Source organism: Physcomitrium patens, chromosome 3 (assembly GCF_059467195.1).
Source record: "Physcomitrium patens ecotype Gransden chromosome 3, ASM5946719v1, whole genome shotgun sequence".
NCBI lineage: Eukaryota > Viridiplantae > Streptophyta > Bryopsida > Funariales > Funariaceae > Physcomitrium > Physcomitrium patens.
This window is the reverse complement of record NC_143412.1, coordinates 16180824-16193414: the sequence shown is the minus strand read 5'-3', so window position 1 is coordinate 16193414 and position 12591 is coordinate 16180824. Positions and strand designations below refer to the sequence as shown.

The 12591-nt window shown below is 30.5% G+C and overlaps 1 protein-coding gene across 14 annotated transcripts; it reads right to left on the bottom strand.

Annotated features, from left to right (window-relative positions):
* Positions 1-2101: 2101 nt before the first annotated feature.
* Positions 2102-4978, bottom strand: LOC112280718 (mitochondrial ATP-independent inner membrane protease subunit 2). Of its 14 annotated transcripts, none has more exons than XM_024516547.3 (7): positions 4918-4978; positions 4783-4805; positions 4206-4495; positions 3798-3970; positions 3279-3462; positions 2845-2966; positions 2102-2561 (listed from the first exon to the last, which is right to left on the bottom strand). In XM_024516547.3, the coding sequence occupies exons 3-7, from the start codon at positions 4275-4277 to the stop codon at positions 2486-2488; spliced, it is 627 nt and encodes a 208-aa protein (XP_024372315.1). In that variant the 5' UTR covers positions 4278-4495; positions 4783-4805; positions 4918-4978; the 3' UTR covers positions 2102-2485. The 14 variants fall into 14 exon arrangements, with proteins under 14 accessions (XP_024372315.1, XP_090105105.1, XP_090105101.1 ...); XM_090248979.1 differs by having other exon boundaries at positions 2845-2951; positions 4206-4451; XM_090248975.1 differs by having other exon boundaries at positions 4206-4370.
* Positions 4979-12591: the final 7613 nt, after the last annotated feature.

The following is a 12591-nucleotide window of genomic DNA, read 5'->3' as shown; positions in this document are numbered from 1 at the left end:
AAAGAAAAAGAAAGATGGGAGTAGAAATTCATCACCTATATATATATATATCTTCTGCGGAGTATTTTTGCCGTTATATTTCCTAAAGCGTGGCATAACTCTGAGCAATGTGAGCAGCATCTTCCATCATATACTTGAATCTCAAATAGAGCACACAGGATTAAGTTTTTTTGTCTTCTTTCTCCTCTCATTTTGTGTTTAGGAGGCTTTGCTGTTTATGAGGATTGTCTAATGTTGATTGTATTGTGCATGGCTCCTTTCAAACTGGCAAAAATGAGCTGTGGCCTCCTCCTCCTCAGGCAGGCAAGCCTCCTTCTCCTTCCTTGCATGGAATGAATGAAAATAACAGTGAGCAACAAACAGGCTCTGAATAATAGAGTTCCCAGCGTTGATTCCATCGTGTAACTTAGTTCCCAATTGGTGCGTATCTTAACGCAGTGAGAGGACTGACTGGCATTGTTAATAAGGAATGAAAAAGGAATAAGCCAGTAGTTCCAAAGAATCAGATTTTAGAGCCTCTCTCTCTGACATGGGGGATGGTGCCAGAGCTGAGCTGAGCCTTGACTCGTGCTGATTGTAGAAACATGTCTGGCCATATTTGAAACTCGCGAGTTCCAGCAAACCAGTATCATCATTCCCGGCGTAAATTTTCGTAAAAATAAAATAAAATAAATCCGAATTTTGAAAAAACAATATAAAAGACAAAAGTAAAGAAAAACAAATGGGAGAAGACAAGGGAAAGTCTTACTGTCAATGTGTGTTGGAGGCCCAGGAAGCAACGATGATTGAGGCCAACAGATGGACGGGGAGCACGCTGTAGCATATTTTTGCATATTCACATCAACCGCCATCTGTGAAAATTATGCTGCAGAATCTTAATTTTTTCTTCCTTTTAGAAGTGGAATGCATTTTCGGAGCATGAATGGCATCATTCTGCACCCCAGAATTGAAAGGGGATTGATTCTCTTAGAGTACTGATTATTCCAGAACATTTTTATATTAATAAAAGTAATTCCATTATTTTAATTGCAAACGGAGATTCCTTAAGAATCACTCAATGGCTTACTTTTGATGCACCTCCAGCCGAAGGTGCTCCTTCAATGTGGGACTCTTCTCCATCCAGGGCCCTCCTTTTAAGCTCTCTCGCCCTCTTTTCTCTTTCTCGCTTTGCCCCTTAGTTTTCTATGCAGCCGCTCAAACTAGAGCGTCCAGTTGGAAGATGGGGCCATGGCTCACCCACAAGCAGCCAATATACGGCACTGAGAATATTGCTATGCTAAAAATTGACTTTGCTCGCTTACTATTTGGATTAGAAACAAGCTGACATGTGCTGCTTGTGACACGGCGTAAGAGGACTGGTCAAGGCAGAATTGCATGAATGTTGCCTTAATTCCTTCACCACCCTGTCTATTTTTATCTTATGTGGTGGTCCCAGTTTCATCCACACCTGCGGAATATGAATTCATTTTTATTTTTGTCTTAAAATCAAATATGGAATTTATTTCGTTATTATTCTAGTTAATTTGACAAATTCAATTGCTGGTGATTATTGAATCCACCCCCAGCTCGAACAAAGTCCACTGTCTCCAATGAGTGAATTTGAGGGTGATTGTAACGAACAGATTGGCCAATAGCCTCTGAGGGTAATCTGTTCATACGTCCAGCAAGATACTTGTCACGAAAAGCGTCAAATTGCGAAGGACAAAGGAGGGCTCCAGATTGGGGGCACCCCTCAACTGAGCTGGAGAAGCAATCTCGGATAGGGGATGAGAGTATTGAATTGTTGGAAAGCGTTGTGTAACTATGACAAGAGGGTGGTCCTAGTTTCATGCAGGGTATTGAACAACCGAACATACACGGGTGCACTCGGAACAGAGATTTGCTAATGGACTGGACAAAGAACCGCACCCAATAAATCTCACTGATTGCATCCATAAACGTGTGAGATGAGTCATCCACTATGACTGACGCCCCAAATTTGTGGAGGTAGCGGGAATCGGGTGCCTCTGAAACAACTCTGCACCGTGAGAATCGTCACACACTAATTTTGGATCTCTTCTAGAACGACAACTTCAAGGTTGGAACAAGACACACGAGAGAATGCAGCAGCAAAATACATCAAATTTAGGCATCCAAGTGACCATGAACGTGTACAAGGATAGGTCGTCACAACCATTGAATGGCTGTCCACCTATCGAGCACGATGACTCCACCAATGATGGGACAGTCTTCTACCTGATTTCGAAAGAAAAATTATACGATTAAAGATACTACCGACGTAGTTGTGATAATGGCCGCCGAAGATGATGGCAGCAAGCAACCACATGGTGTTCTCTCCAGAGTCTGTATGGTTATATCCTACACCTACGATATGCAGCACCTCATGATTCATGCATCTCACCTCCGAGCCTCTACAGATGTGAAAATTCTTGCTGGACAAGGTATCTTAAAATCAGTCATTAACCCCTCACACCAATGCAAAACATCACTTCTCGGTTGTCAGTTCTTCAACGTCAAGTTCAACCGCCAATACTGGTGAATCAGCATGCATAGCATCATCACTGCCATACAAGGGAAGTATGTCAGCAGTGCTCAACAGCGACGTTTACATGTGTTTTCAAAGAACAATTAATGTATGTTATAACTGCCAGCCAAGATCGGATTTGAGTGGTCAGATAAAATTTCCTGCAAAATTCTTGCGCAAAACCACAGCAGCTCATATAAAATAAAATAAAATAAAATAAAAAATCCTAGCAAGGAAATCAGACGTTGTTACCAACATGCAACGAAAACATACCGCCATTTATAGTAAATGTATAAAAAGTAGGTCAACTTCAGGCTTACCTGTTCACCACAAAACCATGGTCAACTGGAGAGCGTGTGCCGTAAATGGCCCTCCCGACTATGTTACTCAAAGGCAAAGGTCCAAAACTCCGACTATCCCTGCTTTCCTGTAAGCCCACACTCTCAAAAAAGGAAGCACTCATATTATTTCCTCTACAAGATAATCAAATTAGCCGCCAACTTCCAGTCTGAGGCACCTTCCCGGCAGAAAACTGATGTGGTCTGCGTTCATTTCATGCCACTTCTCATGCTACAATCGAGCGACTCGATTTACAGTGTTTCTGTGTTATGCTAGAAAATACTTAAAAAAATGTGGTCTTAATTTAAGTGTTTCACCCCGAATTTCACTGATAGTCACTATGATTGAAAGCCTCAATTCAGATATGATCAGTTGAAATCATTGGGCTTAAACACGGGTGTGAATATATTCATACCTTGGGACTTATACTCTCGTTGTCACAAAGCACCCAACATGTTCCAGGAGCGAGCTTGAAAGGCTCATCTTCAGCACTCAATGAAACCATCTCCTCTCCTTCCAATGCTGCAATTCTTCGTACTAACTTTGTTTCTGGATTTTGTGGATCCTTCAGCATCACCACATCCCCCACAAACACCGATCTGCACAGCTCCAACATGAAATTAAGGTAGTGAAAAAATTCGATAAAAATCAAATACAACTAAAGTATATTCAACACCTGAAGTGCAACATTTGCTAGAAACAACAGATTATCGGTTCAAGCGGTGTAAACCATTCAATTTTGATAGCTAGAATTTCTAAACTCATTTCTTAATGCCTGTTTGATTCACCTCAAACATCGTGATCAAACACAAAAAGGATAATTACCGGTGCACTATTGGGAAGACAAACTTCTAAACCACCCAGAAGCAAATTAATAAGAAACAAACAAGATTAGATATTCAGGCAAAATTGTAAATGAAAGTCTGAAGATTACCTTGGACTCGGTCGCGGAAGAGAGCGAATAAGTAATGTCTCTCCTTGACTCGCAAATGTGGGAGTCATTTCTGTACCTTTAATCATATGCTTGAAAGTTAGGCGCCCCTTAAGTACGTTCTTAAAGACATGATCGTAAATTTCCTTCTCCTTAATATCTCCTACCTCATAGCTCTGTAAACATCCAAAGAATATGCCATGTCAGCAAAAAAAAAAACAAACCTTAGTGCTGTAATCGTCGCATCTAAAGTGTGAATCCAAAGGAAAGTGAAGGTAGACAAGCAAAAATTTGCAAAATCGCTGCTAAAACAGACACAATATGCTCGACCAGTCTGTAAGGTGAACACATCAACACAGTGAACCACTTCTCATTGCACTAACAGACGAGAAAACAGATACGAAGCATTACCCTCAGACTTTGCGCAAAGGAAACCCTAATTTTAGTCAAGAAGTAGCGCGCCCATGTTAAAGGAGAGCCCATTCTTTTGTTCAACAGTTCTTCCGGAAACCAGCCAGCCGCATCACACAGAAAATCCAACTGTCTCCGACGCTCTCTTGCCGCAAAATCAGTTCACTTTCATCACATCAACCGACATTCAGTACCGCATTTCCAATTGGAAGGTAGTGTGAATGACACTGTTCAAATCTTCACCACCTGCAAAGGGTTTTAGGGTTTTGCACCAAATTCGCATGCAAAACCTATCAGAAAGTCAAATTCTGCAGAAAAACCGCCTAAACACACCCTGCCTGCCCTTCCCTCCGAGAATCGTCACCAATCCCCATCGAAAATCAAAACTCCTGGCAAAACACACAGCCCGTAAACCCTAATCCTCATAAACCAAGACTCCAACAATTCAACGTTAAGGACCTACAAGAACAATGTTTGGGAACGAATTTATACTGCCAGTTTTCAAATACAGTAATTCAATCATCCACAAGAAATAAAATGAAATAAAATAAAACCTGAGGTAGACAAAAGTTAATACCTCTGAGAACAGGTACCCTAAACCTGCGAATCCCAACCAGAAGACGAACCAGTTCAATTCCGGATGGCTGTGTACAGGAAAAAATAGGTAAAAACACGAAGAATTCAAGGAGAAGAGAAGACTAGTAACACGAACCGAGCTTACAAATCCAGCTGATGAAATGAATGGCAGAGCAGTAGAAGCAGCAGAGAGGAGGAGGGTCCCGGAGCGACGAAGCACCCACGACGCCGAGATCACGAGAGATGATGACCACCGTGCGACTACCGGCGCCAACCGGTTCCCTGGAACGATCTGGAACGAATGACTGGCTGTCGCCGATGAGGACTTCCGGACTTGGGATCTGACGAAGGAGAGTCGTCGATTCCAGCTGGCGAGTTTCTGTCGCATCGGCCTACGTGGCATGACTTGGATCAATGCCCTGGCGGTGCATTGCCCATTTCATGCTCCCAGGTGGCCCAACAAAAGGGGTCCAAATTCTATAGTTACATTTGGTTCAGATAGTGAGTGTCATTAGAACTTTACGAAAATTTCTAATTATAAAACCCTCTTGAAAGTATAGTACAATCTGTTTGAAAAGGCATGTTATCTAATGGTGTATTTTGTACAACTATATTACAATAAATATTCTTAGTTAAATAAGTTGTTAGTTTATATAGAACAATCCCTTTCAAGAATGTTCATTGCATTTTTATCTTTATTAACATTGATCATACTTGCTCTTTTTCTTTTTCTTTTTTCTTTTTTTTGTATAAATCAAATATTATGCAAACTCTTGATTTTTATCTCTTTGTACATTATTAACTTGGAGTGGTCTCATATTAATATATGTATTCTTAATTAAAAGTAAATAAAATTCAATTTGAAAATTTGAATTTTTGTTTCTTAACAAAGAACATGCAACATTTAATAATAGTTCATAATTTATCAATTGTGTTTTATTCTTAATAAATAGCTTAGTAGTCTTAAGTATAGTTTTTAATATCAAATTCTATTAATGGATCTTAATTGGTAGAATCATTAAAAATCTAATTTTAAGTTATTTAGACTAAAAAAAATTAAGATTAGAGAATCTATTTGATCATTCAAGTATTCATTAGAATTTAAAAAGGCTTATAAGTTGCAAGAGTCATAAAAATAATCTTAATAAGTCAAAGAGGCATTAATTTTAGTTGATTTAATATTTCTTCTTAATTGTAAAAAATAATATTTAATTATTGAGACCAATGTCTATATTAGTCTCCTAGCCATGTGTATTACATATACAAAAAATAAAAACCTATAATTATAAGTTAGTAGGTAGAAGAAGCATAAAAAAAATCTCATATATTTTTAGTTATTTATGTAAAAAAGATGATTTTAGTTGACTTAAATTGATTCTATTATTGTAAAAAAAAAATTAAGATAGAAAATGTACCTTTAAGTTGATATTATCATTATAAAAATATTATAGGGATTTTTAGAATTTACATGGAATTTATTTAGAACTATTTTAAAAAAATAGAGTAATTTTGAAGTTTTTGGTAAAAATTATTTTATCACTTTGGAAGGCTATTATGAAGAACTTGAATAAGATTTTATTTAAGGCCTTACAAAGTTCTTAGGCTAATTGGATGTTATCTAACACCATGGTCAAGTAAATAATGCAAAACAATTGATTTACTATTAGAATATAGGATGGCCAATAGTTAGTGTAATATTTGTAGGAAGGGAGGTGCATGTGTACCATATGAGTTGTAGCACCTTGGATGTAGGTAGTAAGATAAGACTAAGGCTTTGTCGCCTCTCTAGGACATCCATATACACTACTTATGAACTTTAGTGAGGCTCAAATCTTTGAGTTTTTAAGCAAATTATTCTTTTGGTAAAACATATTTACTTAAGTTTTTTACTATTTATTATTTTATCTTTAAATTTCTATAATTTTTTCATAGTAATATAAAATTTTACATCTTTAATGTAATTGGAAAGATAAAAAATTAAATATATAACAATCTACTTAATAAAAGTTCAATGAAATAATCATGATTACTTTTGAAGTATATTATTGCTTGATTTCATTTCTTTTATTTGTTTTGTTGTTATTCTTTATCATCTCTTATTCATTTGATCTCTTATTCTATACTATCAATTATAAGCAATTCTTAATTGAAGCCATCTTGTGATTGAAGTTGAAAGGTGAATTTTATCCTCACATCAACTTCGATTCTTTGATAACATTTTTTTTTAATCATTTATATAAAACAAAAAATATAAAAAGTAATTTTAAGATTTAATTTTTAATTTTTAGTTTTTATTTATAAAAGTAACAAGTTACAATGTTGAAAGAAGAAACCATTATAATTATATTTATCTTATTTCTAAAATATAATGAAATATAAAATATTTTTATTATATTTTTAAGTCTATTAATAAATAAATTTATTTTTTAAAAATTATTATTATTATTTTAATTATTATAATTGTATCATATATAATGCATTGTTTTCTATTAAATAAATTAATGTTATTGAAAACTTGTGTCATATTTGCTATGTTATATGACATATATTATGCAAAAAATTGGCTTCCTTGTGTATCCATTAAATAATTTTTAATCTTATAATTTAATTGAGACGGTATTGGAAAAAATATTAAGATATTTCTATTGCATTAAATATAGGCTTCAACATCTTTTAATATATTGGCAATCACAAATTAAAGATTAAGTTTGTTTTTCTAACCACCAAGTATTATCTAAAAGGATTCATCTTCTTTCTTTATAAATTTTGTTTTTAGCCTTCTATCTTTAAAGACAATTGGTATATCAGATGGTTCTATTATAATACAACTATCTGGTAAAAAAACAAATATGGATTCTATTACATAAGAACCTAATTGAAAAACATAGTAAAAAACATAACTAAAAGATATAAAGGTAGTGAAAGTATTTAGTATAAATATATTTTTTTTATAAAAAATCCTTTAATTTTCTTTCTATAGACATAATTAAAAAAAATATAGAATAATAAATAATATAGATATATTTTGAAAAAAATTAAGAATAATTTTTTGCAAATATTATCGTTAAATATTAAGAATTGATATCCAAAGAAGATTGATTGTGAATTAGGATTGAAGTTAGACCTCCGGATACAAAATTGCACACTTATGGCAATTCCAAGGTTTTTTATTGATCAAAAAGTAATTTAAGAAAGTTTACTTTTGAAGGTTTGTTGTAGAATTAATTTCAAGTGATTTAAAATGAATTTGAATTTCTAAGAGCTTTTCAAAGTTAAAGATGTTTTTAGTGATTTTGGTATTTAAAAAAATAAAATAAAAATTATATATTTTAAGTATTTGTGAGTATTGTAGCAAATAGACAAGTGAATTTTTTTGAAGTTTTAAGTTTTCTTTTCTAAAATGCATTCTAAAACTTTAAGATTAATCAAAATATTAGATGAAAAAATATTAGAATTTAATTGGGCTAAAATCTTAGATATTTGTTTTTTAGGATTAGTAAAATTTTATGTGATCTTGAGCAATTTGTTTGTTGGATTAAAGCATATTTTGTGTACATGCACTAAACTTAATTTGCAACAATTTTTTAAATTTTGATAGCAAGTGAATGGTTCAATAAAGAGTTGTTGTAAGCAAAAGATCAAAATCAAGGTTGGAAAAAGAAAAGAGTTGACATCCAAGCCAATTAAGAATATATTTTTTCAATTGGATTTTTTTAGGATTGTTAAGATTTTTTATGTTTCAATTCCATGTTTATCTTCTACAACCAAGTACCTAATGCATTTTCAAGCAAAAAAAATATATTATACAAAAATATAGGAAATTAGAATTAATTCTCACTTAACAATAAGTAGGCACTAAGTTGGAATCAACAACATTGATAGCTTATATAAATTGTTGCAAAGGAATTCCTTTACTAGAAAAAAGAATTTATCAAAGACAAACTTGATGGGATTTCAAAAGATTATTACTTGTGTGAATGCCATGAAGTAAGATTAGAGGCTAGATAAGATTGGGTAAGTGATCTTATGATTTTATAAAAGATTCCAAAGAAAATTTGGACTTTATTTTTAAAAAGATTTCTGTAAAGACAAATGCCAAAGACTTCTCTAGGCTTTTTGATCCAATTTGAGGAGTAGTCGGTTTGTCTATTTCTATTTGTCTATTTTCTCGTTCTTTTTCTTATGTACTACACTCCTTCCTTGTTGTATCTTGTGCATTCTCTTTTTGTTGCTTCTAAGACTAAGACTTCTTACTAAAGAGATCAAGTTGCATTGTCATGATGATCAACTTGACCATAGCTTGTGATAGCTTAATTTATTGTTGCTTGGTCAAGGAGGCAAACTTAATACAATGGTCTACCACCCTTAAATTTTATTAAGTTGGTTCTTCATGCCTCTCAATCCCTTTAAGAATCTTCAAACCTTTGCATTTAATTTTAACACAAAAAAACAAAAAATCACTCATCTTTTATACAAAATTGATTTCAAATTATTTCCTAGAATAATCTCTTAATTTCCAAAAAAATTGAATATAAAAAAGACAAACTCTCACATTTTAAAAAATCTTTATTCCAAGAATTCTATCTCTTTAGGATTTTATTTTGGTGGATTTGGCTACCTCTAGAGATCCAATTAAAGCATATTCTTCTATAGCTTCTTCAAATATGTTTTTTATTTTTATATATATATTTTTTATCACACTTATAACCTGTAATAATGACTAACATGATTTATTTGAAACTAAACTTATACTTTTGTACCTGTATAGTAAATTATTATTTAAACATTGATATTATGTTGTAATATAATTATTAAGTAATATATATATATATATATATATATATATATATAGACATAAATAAATAAATCATATCATATCATAGAATAACTTAATTAAAAATATAGTAGAAAATTTCTTCAAAAATATAAGTAAAAATTAAGAATGTGGTAAAAGTAATTTTATGCTTATATTGCCTATTATAAAAAGAGCTTTTATTTACTTTGTAGAAACATAATCAAGACAAAACATAGTAGATTATAAAAAATGATATTGAATGCATTTGTACATAAAAGTAAAGAGTATCTTTTACTAAAATATATCTAAAAAAACCTTAGATTGATACCTAAAGTGGATCAATTATGAACTAGGTTCAAAACTAAACCTTAAGATACAAAATCATAGACATGCAACAAATAGAAGCTTGTTTTGTTAATTAGAGAGGGAAATTGGAGAGAAAATTTGATATAGTTTTTTTAAACATTAATTATGAATAATTTGAGTAAAAGAATTTATAAAAGCTTTACAAAGTTAGGATTTTTTTTGGATTACTTTTTTTTTGTAGAATAAAAAATAATTTAATTTTGATGAATTGTGTGAAATTTATATTATTTTTATAAATAAATATTTTTAGATTTTAAAAAATAAGTATGTTATATGTATTTTTAAAATTTAAACTTCATTAGATAGTTCAATCTAAAGTAATTGGAATTCAAATGAATTAGAATCTTCGAAATTAGATTTTGAAGATTTATAAGAATTTCTAAAATTTTAAAAAATTGGCCAATTCAATTGAATTTTTATATTTTTTTATGCTAATATTTGAATTAATTTCTAATATTTATGAAAATTTCAATACCAAGTAAATGGTTCAAAAAGAAATATTGATGCTAGAAGGTTGATATCAAGGTTGGAGAAAGACAACAACCAATATCTAAGTAGATTAGGAATATTTTATTTTCAATTTGTAAGTTTTTTTTCCTTCAAGTTTTGTATCTTTGTTATCAACTAGTAGTTTGAAAAGTCTAAAAAATTTGAATTAAGATCAATGGTTAAAATAATAATGATTAAGTTTTTAAATATGTATTAAAATTTATTTAGAATTTGGTTAGAATTAGTCAGATTTGGTTGGAGATTGTTTAGGATTTAATTAAGATTCAATTATGGTTTTTTTTAGGATTTATTTAGAATTTTCCATGATTGTTTTATTAATTTCTTTAATATTTCTTTGAGATTTCAATAGAGTATTAAATAATGCTTCTAAGAAAGTTTAAACCTCAACTTTCCTATATCCTAAAATACATATTAAAGTTATGATGAGTAAGTTAATTTTTAAAAATAAATTTAGACAATCAAGAACTATCAAATTGGATGTTAGAATTATATCATATGACATTATATTTCATTTGGATAATTTTCAATTAACTATGATTATGCATTAATTTTTAGTTATTGTATCAAAATATTGAAGTCAATTAAGTAATTTATTTGTAAGAGAAAAAGATAGAATCTAAACTCTTTTTTTATACTTTGATATATATATATATATATATATATATATATATATGTATAAATAATAGGTATTATGATTGATGCAATTTTAGAAGAAAACTTTAATTTAATATATGATTCTTGTAAATTTGTTGATGATGAAATTTTATATCAATGAATCAATAAGATAAGTTAATAAGTCTTATAAAGCTTATCATAATTTTTGACTTATAAAGTTTTTTATTATATATATATATATATATATATATATATATTTATTTATTTTAGAGGTTTGGACAATGATAATGTTTCTTTCCAAAATTTAGAAGTTTATAATGTAACTAAACAAAAAGAATGTAAATCAAAATCAAATTTAGAATTTTATTCAAAAAAATTAGAAGAATTCTTGCAATAAACAAGTCTCGAAGATAGTTGGCTAATGCTTCATTTGACTTTGAAATCATTGTAGAATACCTCAGTCTTGTATCAAATTCTGCAATGCAGGTGGAGTCATTTATCCTACCTCTATCACTATACCTTGACTCAAGATTGAGACCACAAAAGCAAGGCTATTCTTGTTTAGTTTAGAAAAGAAGGTAATTGTCTTTAGTGATGAATCTAGAACAATATTATTGAAATGTATTAGAGTATCTTTATTTTTATTTTATTTATTTAGATTTACTGATGTACACTAAATTTTTAAGTTGGTTCATAATAGAATGGAGGTTTGTCAAATAGTACATTGACTCGAAAATTAATAAGTTATTGATTATGTTGATTATTAAAAGGAGTATTTTGCTATATGACATGAATATAGGATCCTATATTCATGATCTTTAGCAAAAAAAATACATTTCAGCAGTCATTGAATTTGTTAATAAATGGGTTGGGACCGAAGTTGTTGTACATGATGCTGATCTAGTTGCCAAATTTTCTATAAAAAATATAATCATACGGTTTGGGTGTCCTAAAGAATTAATAAGTGATACCTGCATGTATTTCTAAACTATATTATGAAAGCATTACTTAAAAAATATTTAATAAATTATAAAAAAATCAACATCCTATCATCTTTAAATAAATAGAGAAACACACAAATAATAATAATAATTAATTAAAACATTTAAGGCTCAATAAGTAATTGAAGTTGAGAAGTTTTCGATGCTTCATGAGCAAATAAAATAACTTATAAAATACTTAAAAAACATATACACCATTTTATTTAGTTCATAGATAAGAAGTTATTCTTTCTATTGAATCAAAAATTCAATCCTTAAACATTGTTACTTATGAAAGACTAGATGATATAGATTCTTTATATCATTGATACAAAATGCTAAAAAAATTAGATAAAATACGAATATAGCTTATTTAAATACTATGGTACTTTATTTTTTTATAATAAAAAATTATACACTAAAACTTTAAGTAAAAATAATTTGGCACTACTTTGTGATAAAAGGTTTTAAAAACATTGTAGAAAAGAATACTATCATTTTTATTATCAATCGTTATTTTTAAATTTAAGAATTAAAGTTAAAA